Source organism: Urocitellus parryii, chromosome 7 (assembly GCF_045843805.1).
Source record: "Urocitellus parryii isolate mUroPar1 chromosome 7, mUroPar1.hap1, whole genome shotgun sequence".
Lineage (NCBI taxonomy): Eukaryota > Metazoa > Chordata > Mammalia > Rodentia > Sciuridae > Urocitellus > Urocitellus parryii.
This window is the reverse complement of record NC_135537.1, coordinates 143,991,789-144,018,680: the sequence shown is the minus strand read 5'-3', so window position 1 is coordinate 144,018,680 and position 26,892 is coordinate 143,991,789. Positions and strand designations below refer to the sequence as shown.

Here is a 26,892-nt window from a genome sequence, read left to right as displayed (position 1 = left end):
TAAAAATCATGTAATGTGAGGGCTGGGGATATAGCTCAGTTGGTAGAGTGCTTGCCTCACATGTACAAGGCCCTGAGTTCAATCCCCAGCACCAAAAAAAAAAAAAAAAAAATCATGTGTACATATAAATACACCACAGGGGACTTCACCTTTATGCATAGATAGAAAGAACCAATCGAATATAATATAAATAAATAGATAAGCCAAAGGAAGTCTAGTAGAGAAAGGAGAATAGGAGAGGGGAGGAAGGGCAGGAGGGAAACGGGGGATCATGAACCGAAATTGAATTCCACGTGTGTATGAGTTTGTTGAGATGAACCCAACTACTATGTATAACTATAAAGTTCTGATTAAAACAGTAAAAATAAATTTTAAAAAAGAAAGAAAGGCTATGCCTTGGCAAGGTCTGCTCCAGCGACCCCTCCCACCTTATCGAGTACTGTCTTGCAGCCACCTTTCCTCATTCCAGCACCACAGCCTTCCCCTGGGCCTCCCAGGGGATCTTTATCCCCTTCTGCTTCCAGCCTCGGGCCTCTGTACACGCTGTTTCCCCAGCATGCCTTGCTTTTCTCTCCCTTTATCCTTCTGACCTGTGCTCACACATCACTTTCTCAGAGATGGCTTCCCTGGCCTTCCTGAATACCAGATAGATCAAATTCCCTTCCAGTGCCAAGTACTGCTCCTAAGTACAGTATGATGGGAGAGAGAGTGAGGGAGTGTGTGTGTGTGTGTGTGTGAGAGAGAGAGAGAGAGACAGACAGACAGACAGAGAGACAGAGAGACAGAGAGACAGAGAAAGTAATTGTCCTTCATCCTACTCCCTAAGAGATTGAGACTATTTCTGTCCTATGGCTTCAATAAACTACATTGTGAGTAGTCAGCAAATTAATCATTTGTTTGAATCAATGATTAATTTCTAAGTGCCTGGTGCCACTTATTTATGGCTCCAAGTAGGATAGGAACAGTTTTTGGAGGTGAAAACATCAAGAGTCCTCACAGGATCTGAGTTTGAGGTGTCTGTGAGATATCTCGGGGTCATTGTCAGGCAGAGTCAAGCACATGAGTCCAGAGCTCAGAGACTCTCCAGGGTCTGGGTGGGGATAACTACTTGGGAGTCAGACCATATCAGTGATATTTAATGCTGGGTGAGATAACTCAGAGGGCACTAGAGGGAGGAGAAGAGGGCCAAGAAAAACTTCAGCTTTTAGAGTTTAGATGAGGAGCAAACCCTCTCAGAGGTCACCTAAAAGTCAGCCAATGAAACAGGAAGAAAATCAAGGAAGGGTGTTATCACAAATCCCAGACAAGAGAATATTTCAAAAAAAGGGAGTGGGCACCTAGATTGAGTGACATAGAGAATCTCAGATGTCCACAGAGAAGTCTGCACAGAGGTGCTCTGGGTCCTTGATGAGCCATGTTAGTGGAGGAGCAGGACATCAGTGAAGACCCCAGAGGATTGGAAAGAACAGGAGAAGTGAAGTTGGGGAGAGAGTGGCTGGCTGGGGGATACATCAGAAACATGTCCAGCATGTCAGGCTGCCTGTGACACCTTTCTCCACGTGTGTCTTTGGATTATATATATCCTTATACGATAGATGTGTATTTGACCTTTGTGTGTGTATATGTGGTGCTGGGGGTGAACCAGGGCTTCATGCATGCTGGGCAAGCCTCCACTACTGAGCCACACCCTCAGCATGGACTTGATTCTCAAGGAATTTCAAACATTGGCCTTTTGGCTCAGACCCTTATTGAGCCTTATAAATCAATATTTATATATTTTTTAGAATTCACAGAACTTTAGCGGAGAATAGATATTAAAGTATAGATATTAACTCGTTTGTTCCCAGCTTCTCATAGTTGATGAAATTGACACCAACTATGATGTCAATTGATAAAGAGTGACTTACACAAGGGGGCAGGCCCATCCCTGGCACAGTGGGACGTGGTAACATGCCTGGGGAACATCGCTGGAAAACAACCAATGGCTGATCCATCATCTTTTAAAAATCCAGATCACTCACTTTATTTTGGCAAACATCATATAGTTTTTTTGGTAACATATGATCGACATGTTTTATTGTTCTGCTTAGTCTAATAACAGTTATTTTAAACAGTAAGGAGAAGATGGATAGGAAATCACAAATCCAGACGACTCACCTCCAAGTGGGCAAAAAATTTACAATATTATCTTCTTCCCAGGCAATATATGAGCGCCTTTTTTGTTGGATCGTTACTCGAATTAATGATATCATTGAGGTCAAGAACTACGACACCACCATCCATGGGAAAAACACTGTTATTGGTGTGTTGGATATCTATGGCTTTGAAATCTTTGACAACAACAGGTGAGGTGCAGGAGGTGCTTAAAACCCTATTGCTAATCCCAGTGGCTTGGGAAGATCATGAATTCAAAGCCAGCCTCAGCAACTAAATGAGACCCTGTCTGTAAATGATAACATATAAAGGGCTGGGGATGTGGCTCAGTGGTTAAGTGTCCCTGGGTTCAATTCCTAAGCACAAGAAGGGCAGCGGAAACCCCAACCCTATTGCTTATTTTTTATTTATGTAAACTTAATTTACTCTTTTGCATGTAGCTTTGAACAGTTCTGCATCAATTACTGCAATGAGAAACTGCAGCAGCTATTTATCCAGCTGGTTCTGAAGCAGGAACAAGAGGAGTACCAGCGGGAGGGCATCCCGTGGAAGCATGTGAGTGACACTGGAAATGCCTTTGTGTGTCTCGCCTGTTATCAGTGACATTCAATCTTATCATTTTAGTTATTTCCTGATCCTCTTGGGTACTTGAAACGGCCAACCTTAGCTTCCCCTTTGGAATATGTAAATCCAGTTCATTTTCAGGGTTGTCAACAGTGCCAAGAGCACACTGACTGACAACCGGTGAATCACCACGTGGCCCATCCCACACAGACTTCCTGACTATGTGTCTGTTAAGAGTTCAGCGTCCCTTAGAAGTTACTTTAAGTTGCCTGAAGTTTGCTTCTAAATCTAATTTTTCTCCTTCCTTCTTTTCCTGCTTTACTTTGTAAACTGTGTGGCGTTTTACTGTCTTCAGTTGATGATGTTCATACGCTCCAAAACCTGCCCATGGGGACACCTGTATTAACTTTCATCTCCATTTACTTTTCCTGTTATCACCTCTCTTCTCACGATCCTCTGTGAACTAGTATCATTATCAGAGGCACACTAAACTGGTAAGATACACCAGAGAGTGTGACTGTCCAGGATACAAACCCAGAGGTGGCTGCCCATAAGCATGACTTGCTTGGCTTTCTGGTTGCCTTCAATCAAACCTTCTGCTCATGATAAAAAGGAAATTCATAATTTTTCTTACAAATTTGTATTTTAAATGCTTTTAGGAATAGACTTGAAATATTCTGAGTTTTTGTAACTTTCTGAGTTTATAAACTTGCCATGCCATAAAAAATAAAGTCGGGGTTGGGGATTTAGCTCAGTGGCAGAGCACTTGCCCAGCACATGCAAGGTCCTGAGTTCAATCCTTGGCCCTGGAAATGAAAAGAAAAAAATAATACTAAAGTCAATATTTACTTTTATATCAACATAATAGCAGTAAAAAGCTATTTGAAATGCTATATTTAAATTACTTTTATATTCCTTCCTACATTCCTATTTTCCATCTCTTCTCATTCAGGAGAAAAAAAGAGACATTGGTATAATAAATAGTGTTCCTGCCTCAAATTAAATCTTTTGTCTTCCATCATATGTTAAATATTAGAACACCATAAAAAATTCATTGAAGTACATTAGCACAAATTTTATCTATTTACAAATATACCAGAGTTATCAGTTACTTTATGAAAGAGCTACCTATAGTTTGATTTAAATAGTGATCACTCGTGACACATTTAATATGTAATTCAATTAAGTTAAGTGAAGTTTTCCAAGAATTTATCGGATGTATAGTACAAAGTATAATTGAAGCTTACATTTTTAAAGCAATTTTTATCCTGAAACTTGTCATTCAGACTTGATTCCAAGGTACAGGTCAAATATATCCTTTCACAATCAGTATCAAGTTCCAAAGGCATAGTTAATAAAGGCAAAGTAACATGCAGTAAGTTATTCCAAATATCTGAAAAAGATCAATAGCCCTAAAAAGGAAAAAAAAAAATCTTAGCTAAATAAGCCAAAGAAATGTATATTCAGGAGAAAGCAGAAGGCTGTAACCCCAAGGTGACAGCTACTGAGCAGTGCCCATTCCCCAGAAAATTAGAATCTCTATTCTAGGTATTTCCTTTAAAACCTCAATCTTCTAGGCATAGTGGCACTTTCTCTAAAAATTTAAAAATAAAAGGAGCGTCATGGTGTGATAAGCACCTCATCTCCACCACCCAGCCTGGTTGTCAGCGATTGCCTCTCATACCATCTGGGCCTACCCATCTGCCCCCAGGTTATTTTGAAGCAAATCCCAGGTACCCTGTTATTTCATCTATGAAAATTTCAGTGCTTTTATCTTAAACACCTTCAAAAACCATAACCATAGTACTATTATTATCACATTCCAAAAATTAGCAAAAACTCCTTGATGATCATCAGATGTATAATTAGTGTGCACAATTCACATTTGCTCAATGGCCTTACAGTTGTTGTTCTACAGTTTGTTTGAATATGGATCCACTGAGGGTTTTGCATTTATGATAGCTCTTTCACACCCACAGATTTCTCCTCCCTCCCTCTGCCTCTCCCTCTCTCCCCCTCTCTACCCGCCCTCCCCCTTTGCAGTCTTTTGTGGAAGAGAGCTTATGTTCTGTGGTGTTTCCCACAGTCTGGATCTTGCTAATCCCATTCCTGAGGTGCCATTTAATACGCCTCTGTTCTTTGTGTCTCTTGTATAGTGGTGGTTAGATCTAGAGCCTTGACTGGACTCAGGATCAGTTTTTTCCACATTCTGATTCATGGACTGTGTGTGAACTTCTGTCAGGAGGTTCATAAACGCCTGGTTATCTTTCTGATTCATCCACTTCTAAGATCTTTTGACAATGTAGTTTACAAGTCATTTTAAATATTGAGAACACTCAAGTGAACTCTCATAGCCCATTTAAAATGTAATTCAATCCAATTAAGTTTATATGGAGTTTTCTAAGAATGTATCTGTTGTATAATATACAATATAACTGAAGCTTAGGGGATTTTATAGCAAATTTAAACAGAAAATTTGCTACTCAGATATGATTCAGAGGTAACTGATCAAAGTTATCCTTCCTAACAATCAGAGTATCAAATCCCACTGGCATACTTGTTAACACTGTAGTATTTGGAATGGAGACCAGAGCCCATACCCCTAAGCTAACCCATCACTTCTCTCCTGGCTCCTGCATCCCTAATAAATAAATAAATAAATAAATACTCCTGGAAATGCCAGGCTACTGGGAGAAACTGGTTTGAAAACCATTACTTTAAACAATATGTGAAGCAGAATTAAATTTACAAACTAAGAGTTTCTAGAATCTTCAGTAAAGACCAAGCACTTTGGGTAATACCATTTGAATTTTAAGGTAATTCTTTTGTTTCAAGACAAAACAGTCTTTCATTCCAAAGTTTAAGGTGTCAGCTATTAATTAATATAGAATTCTTTTTAGTATTTTTAGAATATTTTTTCCAAAGATGGAATTAATTTTTTCATCCTGACAATCAAAAATGTCTCCTGACATTGCCAAATGTCCCTTGAGAGGCAAAATCACCCCCAGTTGAGATTTAGACAAACCAGAAAAAGTATAAAAAGAGGGGAAAAGCCACCTAGATTGTAGGCTTTCAGTCCATGGGATACAGAAGACAACATGCAAGCTGAATTTGGAGCTGAAAGCCACAAATAACCAGCAAAAGTCCTTGAATTTTTAAAGCATGGGACATGGGTACTTGAGACATGTTAGTGTTTCCTTACAGGTATATAGACCTGGTAGAAGGTAATAGAGACAGGTTAGGTATACCTCCTGCACAAGATGGGACACATCTACACATAAGATTCAAATGTTTGCTAATGAGCTGTCCCTCTGGGACACGTGGCTTGCCTGAGTTAGGCCTGTGTGTGCTCTCTGTGTCTGGTGGTCGGTGTGCTGCAGGCCATCAGGACAGTAGTAAGAGAGGAATTTTGTCCAAAGCTTGTATATATTGAAGTAGCTAAAAAAGCAGAAGTTTTTATAACTTAATTCAGCTCGTAGAAATAAACAAAAAGTGTATTCTCATCTTTTATAGATATGTACATCTCAAAATTAATTTTGTATATTCAGAAAAAAAAATGTCAAAATTCTCTTAGACTCATATTCTTTTTAACTTTTCAGAATCTGAAGGTAAAGGTCTTTGGCTTTTAGTCTTAAGGTCATATAACTAAAAGTGCAAGTTCTGTGTAATACTTTAACTTCATGATGGAGTAGTATGTCAAATAAAACTTGAAGGTTATTTGTTAGGGAAAGCTGGGTCTTAAGGTTATCAGAAAATGGATTGGGGAGAACATGAAGGAGTAGGTTTGGGAATACAATATGGCGACAGGATCAAAAGAAGAATTCATAAGACGAGAATATTGTCTACCTTATAACTTTTGCCTCTCTGACAAAGAGTTTTATGATATAAAGATAACAAAGAAATTTTCAAATAAACTGTTTATTACAGAGTTCACATACTCTGTTAGAATGTGTGCTCATTCCTCATTAACGCTGTTCACATAGTTCACATCAGGGGAATCAAACATGCTCCAGAACCAGTGGAGGCACCTTTGTGTTTCACCTGCACTGGTCTCTGTTCACTTAGAGAATTGCTTTCTCACTGTGTCCTACAGATTGACTACTTCAACAATCAGATCATTGTGGACCTTGTGGAGCAGCAGCACAAAGGCATCATTGCCATCCTAGATGACGCTTGCATGAATGTCGGCAAAGTTACTGATGAAATGTTCCTTGAGGCACTGAACAGTAAATTGGGCAAACATGGTCATTTTTCCAGCCGAAAGGTAATATGCTTAATGAGATCTTCCTCTCATTTTGATCTGTCAGATTTTGCTCATTGTTTGACAGAGTTAAATTACTTTACATATTGGATTTAAAAGAATGTCCACTCGAATAAGGAGAAAAGCCATAAGCATCATTGAATGATTTATTGGCATGGTTAGTTCTGCCTCTCTGGTTTATAGAATGACAAGATTGATAAAATCATAGCGTCCAGGAGAGGGAGCTCCAGACCATTTTATTTGCTAGAAATGGGGAAAATGAGCATGATTCTTTGGAAAGCATGATGTCATTGACAGCCAATAGGTGCAGAGTCCTGGTTCATGTGCTAGAATTTTACTCCTGCATCTGATAATTCTGGCACAGAAAATAGCTTTTGTCCTTGACTTTTCACTGTAATCCTCATTTGCAAGATGTGGTGTGTGCTCTGCTATGGTTCTTCCGACTATGTGACTTTCTTGAAAACAGGAAAAATTGAAACTATAATTCTGGATATCACAGGGAAACTCACTGCTTGAGCAACGGGAATCCTTTTTGCTCTCATTTTTCACAATCTAAAACTGTCACAAGCAAATCAGTTTTCTGTAATAACTGATGGCAGTTGTGGTAATCAGACCTCTGTGTCGGGCCCTGCTGTTAATATTTGTTCAGGATCTGTGTTGGGGAGGGGCATGTCACCATCACCCCTGGCCTTCTCCACATAAGCTTGCCTAGCAGCCATAAGCTGAAGGAGAACACCTCCCTGCTCCTCATGTCCTTAAATAAAAGGGCAAACATTTCTGCTCCTCTACTATTTTATAAATCTATGACATGCTGCCATTTTTTTAGCATGAATAAATCTATTTTCTAACTTTGTTGCCTTTGAAATTATATAATCAAAACAGGGAATTCCACAGTTATCTAGTCAAAGCACATATCATCAAGAAATTGACTACTGACTGAAGTATGTTTCTGGCTCATTATTTGGGAGATATTCTCCTTAGGCTGTTACTGAGGATTGACTTGTAACCTGCTACAAATTGGCCTGCAAACACCACAGACCAATCTTTGACATTAGGGTTCTGGGCTAGGGATACTCAGTCATCCCCCACTTGAATCCCAAATAACTATCAAGTGCTTCTCATTTTCCAGGTGCCTTCCTCAGTGCTGGAGGCATAGCAGTAAGCAAAGTTAGAAGCAACCTAATTGATTTAGAGTGATGCATTTAAAAATGGAGTGATTGCATGGGAAAGGTCTTATCTTTGATGGATACTTTATAACAGGCATTTGCCTGTTGTAATTACAAGTCAGGTTGTGGAGAACCCCTAGACCCACCCACCAAATGATAGACATTCATCGGTATTTGTGAAGTTAAATTGAATTGATCACCATCATGCCAAATAATTGCATTTTTTTTGGCTTTTCAAACAGACCCATACTTTAATAGATCCTTGATTTATGACAATGTAAGTTTCAGACTTCTCAATAATTGATAATTAGAAATTCATGAGAAAATAAAATGAATCAGAATCCCTACTACACACATGTATAATCTATTTTAGGTGCATTAGAGACCTAAGTAGAGAAGTTAAAACTATAAACATTTTAGAAAATAAAGCAGAATATTCATGACCCTGTGATAGTGAAATATTTCTTAAATAAGAAAGAAAAAAATCCTGCAGTGGAAAAATAAGGCAAACTGAGCTATTTTCAAAGTAGTTGGTGGAAGACCCCAGACCAGTGCAAACTGTTTCAATTTGTGACAGTCAGACAGTCGTGTTGAAAATCAGCTTTTATTTTTAAAAAATTCCTTTCTTCTAATACATCTTATTTAAATCTTCATTTAAATAAATATCCATGAGTCGCACATGAGAAGTCAAGCCCACCTTATTGTAAAACCATCTTTCACCTTGGCCATTTCTATACTTGAGTTAAATTTGTCTACAAATATTTTGAAATATAATCTTACTCTTCAGAGAAACTGCTCCTAATTTTTTAAACACTTGCTACTGATTTGATAGAAAATGCTAATTTGTGATTTATCTGTGATGTTCCCACCCCACCCCCAAATTGTGGAAGCTCTGATTTCCAAACTATCAGGCAAATGGCTCCTTCTTCTTTTTTCTGGGATCCCCAGGACAAGTACTGAGATGTGGATTTTTGCTTAATGAAGAAAAGAAATGAAATAACCAAGCTGTCAAGATATTTTTAATCCCTATGTACTGTTTTGTTATATAATGCTATTAACCTGTATGATCATCATTTGCCACTGGTTACTGATTAACTCGACTTAATGGCGCATTGAAGAAAGGGTTTCTTGCATATAATGTTTATTCACTTATGGACTAAACTACTTCTTTGATGCATTAAAGTTACCATGGAGAGGCATGCAATAACCTAATAAATTATAAAATACTTTTAAAGTAAAAAGTTAAATTATAGGGGCTGAGGTTGTGGCTCAGCTGTAGAATGCTCGCCTCGTATGTGCGAGGCACTAGGTTCGATCCTCAGCACCACATAAAAAGAAAACAAATAAAATAAAGGTATTGTGTCCCACTACAACTAAAAAAAATAAAGTTTAAAAAAAGTTAAATTATAAATATATAATTATTGCCACAAATAAAAAACAAAAGAACCCTTTTTGTGTTCAGATCAATTGAGACTTTTGCAATGTATCCAAAATGTAAGGACATTTCGTTAGCCTGTGTGGTGGTGCCCACTTGTAATCCCAGCTACTCAGGAGTCTGAGGCAGGAGGATTGCAAGCTCAGGGCCAGCTTTGGCAACTGGGAAGCCCTCTGTCTCAAAATGTAAAATTTTTAAGTGCTGGGAGCATAGTTGAGTTGGTGGAGTGCCCCAGTGTTCAAAGTCCCTGGTAGACACTCGCGCGCGCACATGCACACACACTCACACTCACACGCACACACACACACATGCGCACACGCACACACATATTTCACCACTTGGGTTCTTTTCCTTTTATAAATAAAAGGGTTTGTGAAAGGAGTTAGTAAGAGGGAAAAATAAGAGAAATTGCATATTTTGAAGATTCTTCTGTATATAGATGCTTTGGTTATATAATAGTTCACTCAACTCTCAAAAACTCTTGAGAAGAGAGAAAGGGTGGGTAGTTAGTAGTGCCCAGATGTGAACCTCAGAAGTCTTGTTCTAATTTCCCATAATTATTCATTTGTCAAATTAATAACTATTCCTTTAGCGATTGGGGTTGTTTGCTCTCCAACATTAGAATCTCCGTGGGTTTTGCGTGTAACTGCAGCCAGCGCTGGGGGGAGTCTTGATGACTGCTTTAGAGCCTGTAGGACATCCAGCTGTCTTCCCAGGGCAAAGGTGCTCCTGGAAGGGAAGACGGCAGAAGGTTATGGAGACCCCTGGGGCACACACGAGCTGCCTTTCCATAGCTATTCCCCTTCCCTGACAAAGAGCTGCACACAGTAGGTCACCTGTGAACTGGAGTCCTCGAGCGGCAGGCAGAGGAGTCAGGTCCCGTGAACATGCGAGAGCACAGGCGTTACGTGGGTTCCTGAGTTCTCCCAGGGCTGCCCCGGGGAAGCTGCATGGTCCTGTGCCAGTTACCTGGCCTCTTGGAGCCTCAGTCGCCAGGTGTGTCAGAGAGAGACCCTAGTACTTACTTTAAGTGTAGGTTGTGAGGACTGCATGAGATGTGTGCACCTCACAGATAATAAGTGCTCAGTGTGGGTCTCCTTAGGTGGAAGATGGAGGAGAGAAAACACAGCTGGTTGTAGCCAAGATTGAAGTGACAGATGACAGCAGAGGTTGTTTCTCTCAGGAATCCCCACTTCTTCCCTCACCTGGCCTCCCATCCCCTAGACACTAACCTCTGCATCCAGCTAGTCCCTAGGGGAGTCATCCACCTCATCCCAGCTGGGGCCTGGAGCTGCCACACTTCACTTCCACTGTCCAGAATGTGGTCACGTGACCATATCAGTTGCAAGAGTGGCTGGCAAATGGAGTCTAGCTATGTGGATTTTGGGTGAAAGTCCACAGTTCTTACCACATAAGCCCCACATAATGTGATTTTACTCATGATTCCATCATTTGTGACACTAATATCTCATATGAAGTTGTAATGTACCTTTAGGAAAGCAAAAGTGTCTATTTTCAAAATAATCTCCTTCTCCCTCTCTTAGGTCTGTGCCTCAGACAAAATCCTGGAGTTTGATCGGGATTTTCGAATCCGGCATTATGCAGGCGATGTGGTGTGAGTATCTTATGGGAGTGGCTAGCATGCATGCAACCTTGCTTCAGAAATGCAGTCTGGGAAACTACCGAGTGTTTGTCTTTTCGTTTGCATTTTTGATGATTTCTTGTGTCAGTGTATTTTTATCTTTTTATTTGAAAAAAAAAAGATACACAGCACAGCTTCATTAATTCCTTGCTTTTCAAACATTAAGCACACACTCTATGCCTGTGCACAGTTCTTGGCACAGTCAGTATTTAGCAACAATTAATGGATGGATCAGTAAATCATGTTAAGGATTGGGATAGAGACGTGGATAAAATGGGCTCTGTTCAGAAGAAACTAGCAGTTTAGTGGAGATATAAGCAGATACATCATCAAGTCATTATGATGGAAAAAGTAAAGGGTTAAACTAGAGAGGCACAGAGCATTATGGGAGCAGTGAGGAAGGATAATGCACCCAGCGCAGGGAGGCTAGAGAAGTCTTGCTGGAGGAAGCAATATCAGAGGGAGAAACGAGGGCATATTCAAGTAGAAGCAGCTGCAGACACGTAAAGGCCCAGGGGCTAGATCATCCCTGTACTGAAGAGCTACCAGGAGCCAGATATCTACATATGCAGAGCTATTTTACTGTACTATTTTTCAAAAATCATTGAAAAAGTAAAATTCTTACACATCACATTTTCTGATTATTTTACAGTAAAAATAGAAATGGATAAAAAAATGTAACTATGTTATGTGAACTATGGCATATGAAGTTCCAAGTGCTCCTGTCACAAATTATCACAAATCAGTGGCTTAAAACAATGGATGCATTCTTCCACAATTCTGGAGGCAGGGACACACCCCCCCAGAGGCTCCTCCTTTTCCAGCTTGTGGCTTGTAGTCACATCACTCGAATCTCTGCCTCCATGGTCTTTGAATGCTAGGAAATTCTTTCATAGAAAAAAGTGGGAACGGTGCTTAAAAATATTCAAGAAATAGCAACTAGGTTCCTTTGATTGGAGTGTATCCTTTTAGCTTCCTCTTTGGTGTGTCTGTGTTAAAACTCCCTCTGCCTAAGGGAGAAGAGGAGGGAAGTGGGCCATACTAAGGAATGATATTGGCCAAACTATATTGTTATATTGCATATATGTATGAATATGTAATAACAAATCCCACCATGATGTACAAATCTAGTGCACCAATAAAAAAAAAACATGGAAAAATTGTGAAGTCAACAACTAAAAAATGAAAAGCCAGGAGTACTTAAAAAAAATAAAATTAAAAAAATTAAAACCTCCCCATCTTTATCTTAAAAGGACATGATGAAGTCATGATAGGCCTACCTGAATAATATAGGATAAGCTCCTCCTCTCAACATCTTTAACATATTCAGAGAAGGTGACTTTCCCAGGTTCCAGGGAGTTTGATGGAGGTCATTTCTCAGCTTACTGTTTGGGATGTGTTGTTTGCTGTTTGTTGAACACTGCTCCTCATCTTAGAGTTTAAAGTAGTCTTTTCCTTTTTGCTTTTTTTTTTTTTTTTTTGCATTAGGAATTCTTTCCATGTAACCCATTACAGGAAGAGATTAAACAAGAACAAAAGCAAATGGTCTTCTCTATAAATGCTGAAAAGATATTTGAAGAAATTTTAATAGCTACTCCTGATTTAAATTAAAGCTCTAAAATGATAAAATAATTCGGCTCAAGATTATCACCCCATCTGTCAAACTCGCCATCAGTGCTGCAATGGCACCTTTTCCCACTTTTCTGGTCCTGTTCCCAGGCCCCGAACACTGAGGAAAGAAGATCCAGTACCTTATAGAGAGCCCCTGCTGAAAATCCAAGCTGTACTCACAGAGCACTGTCTCAGAACTCAGAATGGCATAAACACAGAGCTGGACAGAGGCCTCTGAGACCCCCCAAGTCCAGCCTCCTTACTTTACAGAGAAAGAATCTTAGAAGAATGAGTTAAAGTCATACCCAATGTTACATACTAAGTTTATGGAAGAACTGAGACAATAGGTTTCCAGACTCCCAGTCAGGAACTCTAGTTGATATTTAATGCCTCAGATTTCTTCTTCTCTCCCTAAGCCCTTCATCCTCTTCTAGTTTTTACTGAGTGTCTTCTGTATACACAATACTTTATAAGGCATGGTCCCTGCCCACAAAAAGCTTTACATGAAAAATGTATCCAAACACATACTTAGGCACACACACATATACATACGTGTATACAATAAAAGATGGTTTAAGTTATTGGCCATATGAACAATAAAAGTATTATCCAAATTTGGAGTTAGGAAATGGCATGATACCTTATGCTATTGCAGTGAAGCCAAGAAGATTGATACTGGTCTTTGAATGCTGGGAAATTCTTTTATAGGAAAAAGTGGGAAAGGTGCTAAAAAAAAAATTCAGGAAAGAGCTACTAGGTTCCTTTGATTGGAATGTGTTCTTTTTTGTAGCACAGATGAGAAACGCCTGGAAAAGTAGGTTGAGATCAAATCACATTCTTGAAAGCCAAACTAACGACTTTGAAGTTGGAGTTCTGTGGGTTTGACAATAGATTGAGTCGGGTGACTTCAAGAGTTCAGTCAAAGTGATAAGAAGGTATTAGGGAGAAGACCTAGGATGAGGCAGGCAAGGAGATGACTGTGGATGTCGTGACCTGAAAGTGCCCATGAGCAGCAAAGCCTGAAAGAATGTTCTTACAGAATTAAATATGTAAGGCAAGGGGACAGGAGTAGAATCCTGGGAGTTGTCTTCACTGATGGGATTGTCAAGGAAGAACATGTAGACAGGCAGAGGGCAAAGCTGTTAAGGAGAACTCTACTGTTTGCTCAACCTCCTAGCCTCTGCTTGATCACCCCATGACTCCTCCACCCCACTGCAGTGCGCTCCCCCTAGAGGCCATGCCCGCCACTGCAGCGGTGCAGCTCCCACACCTGCTCTTCTGGCCAACTGCAGCCTCAGCTGGGCTTTCAAGACCTGACTCTCTCCCTTCCTCCAAACCACAAATACTGGGCTCACTTCTCTCCAGAACTCCCTGCCTATGCCTGCTCCCACCCCTCCACTCTGCTGTTTCCCTGTGTGATCTGCCTGCTTTTTTCTCCTCTGCTTACCCAATTCTTGCCGTCCTTGCAGTTCTTCTTGGATTCTTTACCCTACCCTGAGCACTGAGTGGTCCTTAGGCAGTCGCTTGGCCTCCCTACGGAAGAAACGTTAGCGCCTGTATGTGGCTGCTTTGCCTTTCTCTTAGGAGTGCTGGGTGATAAAGACAGCTCTCTGTTTTGAAGTCGTCTTCTTGAGGTAAGCAATGAACAATAGGAAATAATGGTCTTAATCAGAATGATAGGACTGATGTTGGCTCTCCTTCTGAAGAGGAGGAACAAAGTCCCTTCTATTTAGTGGGCAAATTTGGTGTCCCTGGACCCACAACCAGGTGGACAGTACCAGCCGTTTAGATGATTGATTGCATATTCAACAGTGGAAAGGCTTGTAAACTTCTAGAAAAGCTGAAATGGGGCTCTTGCATGGCGAATGACTCATGTTTTCTGTGTTTTTTTTCTACTAGCTATTCTGTCGTTGGCTTTATTGACAAAAATAAAGATACTTTATTTCAAGATTTCAAGCGTCTTATGTATAACAGGTATGATTAATATTTTACTGATTATCTTTAAGCTCTCTGACAGATATTACACAATGTATATACAGGCACATTATTATTTTATGTGACTATTTTAAGAGTTTCTGGCAGGTTTTCTAGTTCTACTTTGTTGTGCTTAATGAGTGAAACAGTACATGACCTTACAATGATAAAATCTATAAACTTAGGAAGGAACCTGCTATTAATATGGTTTTCTTTGATCTCCCTTGGGTTGCCACCATTTCTCTGTTTACTGTCTCTGTCGTCCCCTACCAGTGTACTCAGCAGTCCCCAGGCCAGGCTAGTGGATGCAGAAGTGTCAGGCAACCCGTGGCCCGGATGACACTGCAGTGTCCTTACCCCCAAACAAGAGATCACTCTGATGTCAGACTGGCATCTAGAGTCGGGGCTCTGATCTTGGCTGTGCAGACAGAATTTTCTCATGAACCAACTGGGTATAATAAAAGCTGGGCAAAATAAAACCAACAAGTTAAACCCTATACAGAAAGAAGGCTTAGAAGCAAGGAAGGAAATTCTTGGCCAGCTTCTTATAGATTCAAGAACTCCATTTACTTGTTTATAAAAGTCTATTCAGTCTGTTGGTCAGTAGATCATCAAAAACATACTGAGCACCTTCCAGCCACACATTCTTCTGTGCTTTAGGACACGACAGTGAAAACAACTTGGACAAAGCCACTGCCCTCATGGAGCTAATAGTCTAGTGGAGGTGACACTTAATAAACAAGGAAACAAATGACTTTCAGGTCTGACAAGTGCTGTGCAGAATAATAAAGTAGGTCAGAGTACTAGTGAAGGGCAGCGGAGGCGAGGCAGGCAGGGAGGAGCCAGGCATCTGGAGGAGGGGTCTTCCAAGCAGAGAAGGCAGCTAGCACCACGGCTCTGAGATGGACAGAGGGAGCTGAGCGGACTGACAGCAGTAAGGACCACAAGAAGGCCAGGCTGGCTGAGACCCAGGGTGCAGATGCAGAGAGCGCCTGGGGCAGTGGAGAGGCTTAGGGTGCTGCGGTCCCAGACCATCCGTCCTCCAGTCACCGCTGGCCTCCACCCTGCTATCATCCATCCCTTCCTTCTGCAGCCCTTATGTCGAGCACCTAGGGAACAGAATTTTACTCAGTTTCCTACCCAGGAAAGTAGGTAAAATGGTGGCAGCGTAAGCACAATCTGCACTGAATGTCGGAGTTAATTCTTTTCTTTTTCAAGTTTTTTAGAATTTTTTTTTTCTGACAAAGTTTCCAGGAAGGAAGCAACATTTTGAGTTCCAATTACTTTAAAATGAAAAGTACCCAAAATGAAATAGGAAGAAAATCACAGTTGAGATCACCACACATTTTTTAAAATATCTCCACGGAGTCAAATAATGAATATGTAATTTTTAACATGGAAATTGGGCTGAAATACGTTTTTAGAATCAGATTGCAGCAGTCCTAGTGACATAGCAATAAAATACCATAACTGCCAGAGCTATCTGTAAACGTGTTCATAAATTCAACTACACTAATGGGATTTGCTAGAAGACAGTATAAAAATGACTATTTTATATCCCTACCTATATTTTTTTCAAAGAGCTGCTTTTTGTAGTGTTACCTAGTCTGTATGAATATTTCTTTCAATCAGAAGACATTTTTACTTTCTTGTTTTCTGCCGTGATTTTGAGGATATTTTTCCTAAGGTTAATCCTCATTTTTGGGGACAGGGCACTAGGGATTGAACTCAGGGGCACTCGACCACTGAGCCACATCCCCCACCTATTTTGTATTTTATTTAGAGACAGGGTCTCACTGAGTTGCTTGGTGCCTCATTTTTGGTAAGGCTGGCTTTGATCTCACAATCCTCTTGCCTCAGCCTCCTGAACCACTGGGATTACAGGCATGCACCACCGCACCCAGTTATCCTCATTTTTTAATCATCACAAAATCATTTTATGTATATATTGTAGGAGGCATTTGAGGGTTCTAAGTAACACTATAGACCTCACTTTAAAGAAATTTGAAGAAATTTTTAAATGTGCTCTGCTTTAGAAAAGCTTGGTGTAGTATTGGTCATTATAGTAGCATAATTTTCTGTATGGAACCATTTGTCCAGTTAGGCCTTGTGAGTTTAGTCTGCAGTCCAGTTGGGATTCCAAGGATTCAGTTTAGTGGGGTTGCTTAGCCATTTTTGTTCAAGTTATTTGAATGCAGCTTCTGAATTGCTCTTTCTATGCTTCTCAGTTCAAATCCTGTGCTGAAGAATATGTGGCCTGAAGGCAAACTGAGCATTACAGAGGTGACCAAGCGACCTCTGACTGCGGCCACGTTGTTTAAGAATTCTATGATTGCTTTAGTTGACAACCTTGCTTCAAAGGTAATTATTTTCCTTTCTAAATATCCATTTTAACTCATAGATTTCCTCTTGATATATGTTAGAATGCATGTTATGATTCGCTTTTTAGGTAGTTATTTTAATCAAATTGGAGAACATATACTTAAAAGTTAGTGTTCTGATAGAAAATTTTTCTTTTAAAAAAAAAAAAACCTTGCCTGGGTGAAATAATTGTTTGTATTGTAAATTTTCTTAATCTGAGTGTTTTGTTCCACTGTCATGGTCAAGAATATACCTTAGCATGGTTTAAAGTATATGTAGGGTATACCATTCTGACGAAATGAACTTCAGCCCTGTGCTGAAGAAAGGGAATGGCAAGAAACAAACAAACAAAAATTCTTGAGTTAAATTGTGGTACTGCATCATCATTATATTTGGAAATTAACTGTAATCCTAGCAGCTCAGGAGGCTGAGGCAGAAAGATCTCAAGTTCAAAGCCAGCCTCAGCAACTGTGAGGCGCTAAGCAACTCAGTGAGACCCTGTCTCTAAACAAAATACAAAATAGGGCTGGGGATGGGGCTCAGTGGTTGAGTGCCCTTGAGTTCAATCCCTGGTACTTGCCCCACCCCCCACCCCACCCCCGCCCAAAAAATGACCAGGGAGAATTTTAACATGACATTACTTTGTATTGTCCTTAGGCTATTTTAAATAGTTGATACATAAAGATGTGTTATGGACATTTATTTCTAGTTTTTGTTGTCCCTTTGATTCTAATACTGTTTGATAGCTTAAGTCTGTTCCCCTCCCTTAAAGAACAGATTCCTACTCTTAACTGCTGATGTTGACAAGTTTGATAAATTAGGCAGCATTCTGGGACTTGTTATTTTTAGTTCTTCATTTTTATCTTTCTCCTCTGGTGTTTTTCCTATGTGTTTGCTTCTCTGATATTGTCTTTTTAAAATCAATTCCCTCTCTAAGAATTTAAATTGAAATCTATACTGTTTCTGGTTACTTCACTGTGGATGAATTAGGCAAATGCTACAGGAGCGCATATGTTCAGTAGCTATTTCTTTGCATCATGATTCTTTGGCTTCAAGTGCCAGCAAATAAGCATAGTTGTTGGCTCATATGATCAGATCTCCAGAGGGGCAGGAGTAAGGACCCCAAACACTGAAGGCTAGACCCCATCAGTAGTCCCTACCCTTGTCTCCATGCCATCTTCAGTCAGCTTAGTCCATACAGAAGAAAGGTGCACTTAGAAGTGAGCCATGTGACACAAGAAAGAGCTGAGCACTGAGTCGTGTGAATGGTGTTATTTAATAAACTGGAAGAAGATTTTTTTTTTCTGAAATTGGTAAATGTTTGTTAAAAAATAAGAATTCTAGAACCTTCTATAATATCTGTGTCAGGAATTGCATTCAGGTTTCAGTAAAAGAGATCCCCAAATTGTGGCATAAACAAAAAAGAAGTTCATTTCTCTCTCACAAATGAAATAGCGAAGGCGTCCCAGACCTGCAGTCACAGATCCAGGTTAGCAGGACTGAGGAACCAGACCTACCTCCTGTCCATGGCCTCATCCCCCTGTCAAGAAGGCAGCTGGGGCTTCCTTTTAATGAGCCTCCTGGAAGTCCACGTGGTGCTTCAGCTACCTTCCTTTTGCTCGAGGGAGGCCGGGAAGTATATTTTTATTCTGGTCAGTAGTGCATCACACTAGAAATAAGAATTCTGTTTCAAAGTAGGAAAAAGATATGAGATATAAGGAAGGTTACTAGCCTAGCACTGTCTGCCATAGCTTCACAGTCTCTCTATGAGGGGAAAAAAGGAAGAGAACAGGGCCAAGAAAAAAAAATGGGGTAGGGGGAAAGGAAGAATGTTAGGTTTAGAAAGTGCAAAATAGTGTGATAGAAGTAAATCTAAATCATTAGAATTCCCCATGAATGCAAATAACCTAAACAAAAGAAACAGGTAGAAAATCCAGCTATTTACAGGAGACACACCTAAATAACACCTAGCAGAAAGCTTTAAAACAAAGAGATGAGCCGGTGGGGTGGTGCACACCTGTAATCCCAGCAGCTCCGGAGGCTGAGGCAGGAGGATCATGAATTCAAAGCCAGCCTCAGCAATGGGCGGGCGAGGCACTAAGCAACTCAGTGAGACTCTATCTCTAAATAAAATACAAAATAGGGCTGGGGATGTGGATCAATGACAGAGTGCCCCTGAGTTCAATCCCTGGTACCAAAAGAGAGAGAGAGAGAGAGAGAGAGATGAAGGAACATCAAGCCATTCCCCTCCCAAATGGTTGAAAGCACCCCAAAGAAACTAGTAATAACAAAACAAAAATGCCCAAGACAATAGAACTGTTTTGAACTGAATACCTAACAACATAGCCATATGTATTATGAACTCTATAAAAGGGAAAATTACTGAAAAAAACAATATTTTTTAGTTGTCAATGGACCTTTATTTTATTTATTGATATGCAGTGCTGAGAATCAAACCCAGTGCCTCACACATGCTAGGCAAGCACTCTGCCACTGAGCCACAATCCCAGCCCAATATTGAAAAATTTTAAAGGCAAAATTAATAAATCCACAATCATAATGGAAGATTTCAAACCAATTTTACCAGAAGCTGATAGATCCAATAGGCAAAGACATTAATAAGAATGCAGAAATTTTGAAAACCGGATTCAAACTTTATCCAGTAGATCAAAATAAATTTGATTCCAGGGATTATGAAGTGTATATTCCTTCCAATGATACATAGAGCATTTAAAAAATTTGATGACATGCTAGTTCACAAAGACTTAACTATTTTGAAAGAATGTACTTACAGATAACATTCCCCATCCTGAAAGCAAGTGAAATAAAACTCAGTATTTTTTAATGTGCTTGAGAACCACAATCCTAAATAACTCACAGATTGAAGAGAAAAATCACATAATTACAAAATATTTGGAACTGCTCAATAAAGAATTTGTCCAAATTTGTAGGGCGCTACTAAAGTGATTTGTCATGCCTTTGTAAAATAACCAAGAATGAATGAAGTTCAACTCAAAAAGCTAGAAAAGAAGCTCTAAAGAAAGAAGAAAATAACTTTTAAGTAATAAAAATTTTAAATAGAAAAATCAAAAAAGGAATCAAATAGATAATATCTCTAATAAAACTGATAATTGTAGATGAAAAAAGTTATAACTTTAGACACTAGAGATTTAAAAAGCATCAACATATTTTGAAAACTGGTTGCCAGTAAATTTAGAAATTTAGTTTTCTAGAAAAATGTTTTCAAAATTAGCTCAAGAAGAAACAAAATTTGAATAAATCAGTAACCCTACAAATTCTAAATTATGGAAAGGGAAGGAGGATGGGAATAGGACAGATAGTAGAATGAATCAGGCATAACTTTCCTGTGGTCATAAATGAATACACAATCAGTGTTAACTCCACATAATGTACAATCACAAGAATGAGAAGTTATATTCCATGTATGCGTGATATGTCAAAATATATCCTACTGTTGTGTATAACTAAAAAGAACAAAGGAAAATCTGAAAAAAAATTCTGAATCACAAATCAGATCTTTACCCTCCCCAACTCTGTCAAAGACACCAGGCCCAGATAGTTTTACAGATATATTTTATAAAACCTTAAAGGAGCCAACAATTCCTTTCTATTTGGGAGGATGCAAAGACAGTCCACCACCCAACTCATTTTATGAAAGTAATGTTACCCCAATACAAGGCTAATATCAGAAAATAAAATGAGAGAATACTTTCTGGTGAGAACATAGATGAGCAGATCTCAAAAATACATATGAATAATGCATTTTTTTGGCAGCATGATAAGCAAGGTACCCACTAAAGTCAACTCAAAACAACTAAAAAATTAGGTAAACTATTAAAATCAATTTCCTGAATGCTGCTGAGAGCTAATGAAAATAAGGAATAAGTATGCCAGGGGCTGAGTGAATGCAGAAGTAACTGAGCCAAAGAAGGAATGATCCAGAGCCCTAACTGATATGTTGAAGCAGTCAACTAGATAACTTTGAGTGTGGTTATTCAACCTGGGTCCTTGAGGTGGCAGCCAGGCCTGCCCAGAGCAGGGTCTAATGTGAGATTCTGTACACACACAAAAAATGGCAGGTCTTCAAGGACTACCTCCCCAGAGGTCTGTATCTGGAGTGAATTGGAGGAAGACTGCCCATCTTGATCCTTGACACTGAGCCAAGGGGTACATTGAGGGGTCGGGATAAGTCTCTCTTGAGAGTGTGTATTTTTAAGCCAGCTTTTATGAGGTTTGCAGCCCAAATTCACACTAACTGGGTGGACTGGAAAAGTTCCAAGCCAACAATTTGTTTTAAAGTGGTCTGAGTCCTACGTTGCCCCCAGGCATCTGCAAGAAGGGAGCACAGTTTATTTTCCTGAGGAAACCACCTTCATACCACACCTTAAAGAAATTTCACAGATAAGTTCCAAAGAAAATAAGGAGCTCACAGTGAAGAATCTCAACAAGATAACCATGTGAACTAACCACAGGCTCAGACTTAAGAAAACTTCTGACGCTGGAATGATCAGAAATAGAATACAAGAATGTTTAATGTCTCAAGAAATGTAAGGCCTGATAATATGAGAAAGAGCAAGCAACTCTTGCTCTTTCAACAATTGATAGAAATAACGTAATTAAAGTTTAAAACCCAGTGCATGGGTTTAACATCCAGTTTAGACAAAGCTGACAGAAAAAGAAAAATAAAAATAATAAGAATTAAAGAAATTATCCAGAATTCCACTTCAACTAAGAAATGAAACCTGTAGAAAAAAAACACCAGGAGACATGGAAGATGAAATAAAAAGGTCTAGCATGCATCTAATCAGCCATAGAGAAGGAGAGGAATGGGCAGAGCAGTATTTGAAGAATGTTCCTGAGATTTCCAGGAATGTTGGAGAACACCACTCAACAGAATCAGAAAGCCAACAGAATCCCAACTTGGAAAATTTTAAATAAATCTCCATAGTGACACCTACTGAAATTCCAGGACATCAAAGTAGCTACTGGGGGCCAAGGGGTAGGGGTAGGGGGCGGGGAGACTGGCTTTAAATGAATAACAATTAGGCTGAGTGAAAATATCTGTTAACCAAAATTCTATACCCAGCCTGGTGGGATGGCAAACACCTATAATCCCAGAAGTTCAGGAGGCTGTGACAGGAGGATCACAAGTTCAAAGCCAACCTCAGCAACTCAACGAAGCCCTAAGCAACTCAGCAAGACCCTGTCTCAAAATAAAATATGAAAAGGGATGGGTATGTGGCTCAGTGGTTAATTGCCCCTGGGTTCAATCCCCAGTATTCAAGGGAAAAAAAAATCTATGCCCGGAAAATAAGTTCTTCAAAAACAAAGGCATAACAAATAATATTTCTAAAAAATCAAAGCTGAGTTTACCAATATTAGGTCCTCACTAAAAGAAATTCTAAAGGATCTACATCAGGCAGTAGGAAGAATATGGTAAAAAAAGAAATCTGAAGCACAAAAAGATAAGCAAAGAAACAGGCAAATATGTGGATGCATATAAATAATCTCATTCTATATTTAAAATGTTAGAATTAAATACCACAACAGCAGCATATGAATTGGAAATGGGGTCATATTTAAACATTAAAACCTTCAGTTACTCGGGAAAAGAATAAAAATATGGTTTAACTTTCAACTCTAATGAGTTAAAAATATGTGTTAAAGTTTTCATTGATAGAGTAGAAATAGAGTTTGTGACTTACAAACTAATAAGGGGGAAAAGAACCCTAAGAAAAAGCAACATTGGAAAGAGGAGACAAAAGAATATACGAAAATTGGGGGCAATCAAGGTGGTAGAAATAAATCCAAATGTATCAGCAGTTATATTGAATATAAATGGATAAAAATTGTCAGGTCAAATTAAAGAAAGACTCCAGATATATACTACTTATTAGTGACATCTAAACATAAGGAATTAGAAAAGTTGAAAGATTGTGTCAAATTCTGGCAATCTGGGATCAGCTTTATCCTATTTCAGGACTTACTATTGGTAGCTGAGGGATGGGCTGCTGTCACTAAAAGTGGCTTGCCTTTCACCTTTAACTCCCAAGGTTAGCTCTCCAGGATTTCAGACCAAAGCGGAGCCCCTCTGGCAGGGCCTCTGGCTCTGGCTCCAGCTCCCCCACCCCTCATCAGAAGCTGCACCCAATCCGCCCAACCCGTGACTGCCTTCTCCATCAGCAGTAGCTTCTGAGAAAACGACCCAGGCACCCGGCTCACTCCTGGAGATTGTAGTCATCTTCTGATCCTGGAGAGCTATTTCCTCAGTCTTATTAGGTCTGTGCATGGAAGAGGACCTTTGCCTGAATCTGGTCTAGCACCTTCTTTTCAGTGACCTCATCAGGAAGCTTGGTGTGTACCATCTGGTCCTCCAGAAGAGGGAATCCCTGCTCGCTCACTTCCTTGGGATCTGTCCACAGTGTTTCAAATGTATACTCTGTCTTCTCACCTAGTTTATCTTTTGATGGAGAAATAGATTCTGTTGATTTTATATGCTTCTTGATGGCACTATAAAGTGCTATGGACACATGACCAGTAAATTATTAAATGAACTTGACTTTGACTATTGGACAATGCACAAAGCAGGCTAAATAGGTGAATATTTAAATACAGCCTCTTCTATCTAATGCATGTACTGATCAGTGTACTTTCACAAGTGATGTTTTCACATAAAATATAGAGAGAGACAGGTTTAAAAGTTTAAGGGAATAAGATCACAATTAATTTCTGCAATTTAACCTTTATACCACACTGAATTTGTCAAATTTAGGATTTCTTAGGCTGAGTCAGTTTCGATATTTATAAATGAGAGAGGAGGTGGCATATATAAATTGACACAGAATGCTGATTAAATATAGAGAATGTATTTCCACTAGAGTCCTCATCAAAAGACTTATCTGTTACTAAGCAGGATGAAAGGGCTTCCCCTACTCCTTGGCTGGTCATTGGTATCTCATCCAGTGTTATTTCTTCCTGCACCTAATCAGTCAATGCTGGTACAATTCCATTCAACTGACTGCTTCTTAGTAAAGTTATTTATATTACTTCAAATGACACCTTACACTTAGATTTTTTGCCCACATGATTTTATACATCATTCAATTTGAAATATTTTCTAGTTCACATTGTCATTTTTTTTTAACCTAAGATTTTTCTAATTATCTTTTTGCTCTTCATTTCTACCTTAGTCTTACTTTCCCAGGGGACATCCTGTGGGTGACTTCAGTCCTTAGACATTTGTTAGATTTGCTTTATGTTTATGTTTGGTTTGTATTTAAATATAATTTTCATTCAGTATTGCATGCAAACCCATTAGGTTGCATTTGCTAATCATGGTCAACTTTTCTTGATCCTTACTAATTTGTCAGTGTTGAAAGTTTGTTAAAATTCACTTTGATTCTGAATTTGTCTACTTCTCCTTGTTGTACCTTAAGTTTTTTGCTTAAAATATCTGGAGAACGTATTAGGTTCATTCAAGCCACTACTGTTGTATCTTCTGGTGACTGAGTCCCTTGTCAGTATCTCTATTTCCATATTGCTTTTTGTCTTTAAGTCTACTTTGCATGAATGATACAGCTACACCAGCATTTCTTTTGGCAAGGGTTTGCATGATATCTATTTCATCCTTTTGCTTTCAATCTAACTATATCCTCATGTTTCAAATATGTCTTCCATAACTTAGTTTGGGCTTTTTAAAAAAAAATCCATCCTGAAAATCTTTATCTTTTGAATAAATCTTCTAGTTCATTTACTTTTAATGTAATTAGTGTTTTGTTTTGTTTTTTTTTTTTACTCTGCTGCCTCATTTAAATCAGCCATCCCCTTAGAGCTTTTATTTGATCCTTCAATGAATTTTTTTCCTTTTCATTTCTTCTGTTTTACAAATTAACCTCAGTTAAATTTTTACCTCTGTTCCCCCAGTAACCTAGTAAGATGTATATCAACTTATCACAGCCACATTGTTTATGGTAAAAACCATCCCTGTTGGTGATTCCATCAATGCTGGAAGAATGATAAATGTTTGATGGAAATAGTAAGCATGGGGCTTGAATGAGCTCAGGGACTCTTGTATTAGGCATGACCTTTGTGGGGACCTTGGAAGTTATATTCACTTTGTTGTTTTAAGAGATCTTGGCTCTTGGTAATTACTTGACTTATTATTATAATATTATTCTTTCATATAATAATCTGATATCATTTTGTACTTTTACTTCCTTTCTGGGCAACACAAGGCCAATAAAACATTTTTTATTTTGTTTATCCTACTCTCAACTTATGTGTTATGTTGGTCATGTATTTTAACACATATACATGTATATGTGTGTGTATTTAAATATGTATATTTAAAGCAAATAAGACATTCTTGCTATTATAATTACATATTGTCAATATGCCCCTTTAGCTTTGCTCATTCATCATTTCTTTCTTTCTCTTTCTGTATTACTCACCTGGGACCATCTTCTTCTGCCTGAACTTCACCCTGTTATAGTTTAAATATGATGGTGACCAATTCTTTGTTTTTCTTACCCCAAAAATATTGTTATAAAAGCTTTCCTGCTTGAAGAATGTCTTTGCTGAGTATAAAATTCTAGGTTGACATGTTTTTCAGTACTTCAAAGATTGCATTCCTTTGGATTCCATAGTTTCTTTTGAAAAATCAGCTGTTCAGTCTGTTTATTGCTCTTTAAGATAGTCTGGGATTTTTTTTGTCCTCTGCCCCTGCCTGTCCCTGCTTTTCTTTGGTTTTTCAATCTGTAGCTTAATTTTTTTAAAAAAATAAACAAATAAACAAAAAAAAACTTTATTTTATTTATTTATACTTGGCTGCAGCCAAGTAAAACTGTTTCCTGCTATCTTTGGTGCCTTGCCTCGTCTGTCTCTATAACAATTATACCACAGTCCCTCCACCAAGGATTGCTCATGTCCTTATCCCCAGAACCTGTGTCCGTGTTTTGTTACCCAGTAAAGTGGAATTAAGGTTCCAGAAGTAGTTAAGGCTGCTAAAGCTGTAAGATAAGTTAATTGTGTTGTTTCAAGCAAATAAATTTGTGATAATCTGCTCTGGCAAACATAAGAAAAAGCACAGCAGGGCTTACAGAAAGAAAGAAAACAGTATTACTTTTTAGATGTTGGAAACTTTTATTTTGTTCAAAATGCAAATAGATTCATATTTTTCAAATCTCCTCTACATCTTAAAGTATTTGCTACCCTTGCCACCTCAAGTCCTCCATGGAGTTTAAAACTGCATAATTTAACTACAGAGGACTCTGTGTCTTAATTAAAGTGCATCTGTATATATGGTGGATAAAGGATTCAGAGAAGAGGAAGAAAATCTGTACTCTTATAAGAGGATATATCTGACCTCCTGGATTCATCCAGTGTTACCTTGTTTATTATCCTCAGTGTACCAGGATCTATGCCGAGCACAGTGTTCTGTTTAACAGGAGTTGTGATCTGATGCAGGGTACAAAACTTAATTGGCACAGAAGGAAGGATTTTTAACTGGGCTCTTTCATAGAATTATTGACACCTTCAGAGGTGTGTGTGTGTGTGTGTGTGTGTGTGTGTGTGTGTATAACTCCTCTACTTACCCATCTGTTTTTCAAAGCACAAACTAATGCAGCAGCAGTAATGGCAGCAGTAATCCTAATCATGGCTGACACTTAGGAACTCTTGGTGTGCACTAGAGCAGTCGTTAATA

The 26,892-nt window shown here is 38.9% G+C and overlaps 1 protein-coding gene across 2 annotated transcripts in view; it reads left to right on the top strand.

Annotated features, from left to right (window-relative positions):
* Nucleotides 1-26,892, top strand: part of Myo1d (myosin ID) — a 311,508-nt gene that overhangs the window by 97,133 nt on the left and 187,483 nt on the right. For both annotated transcript variants that reach the window (XM_026388876.2, XM_026388875.2), the window contains exons 9-14: nt 2,200-2,345; nt 2,595-2,709; nt 6,812-6,982; nt 11,125-11,195; nt 14,733-14,807; nt 17,036-17,168. In XM_026388876.2, coding sequence (XP_026244661.2) covers nt 2,200-2,345; nt 2,595-2,709; nt 6,812-6,982; nt 11,125-11,195; nt 14,733-14,807; nt 17,036-17,168 — 711 coding nt within the window. The remainder of the gene's footprint in view (nt 1-2,199; nt 2,346-2,594; nt 2,710-6,811; nt 6,983-11,124; nt 11,196-14,732; nt 14,808-17,035; nt 17,169-26,892) is intronic.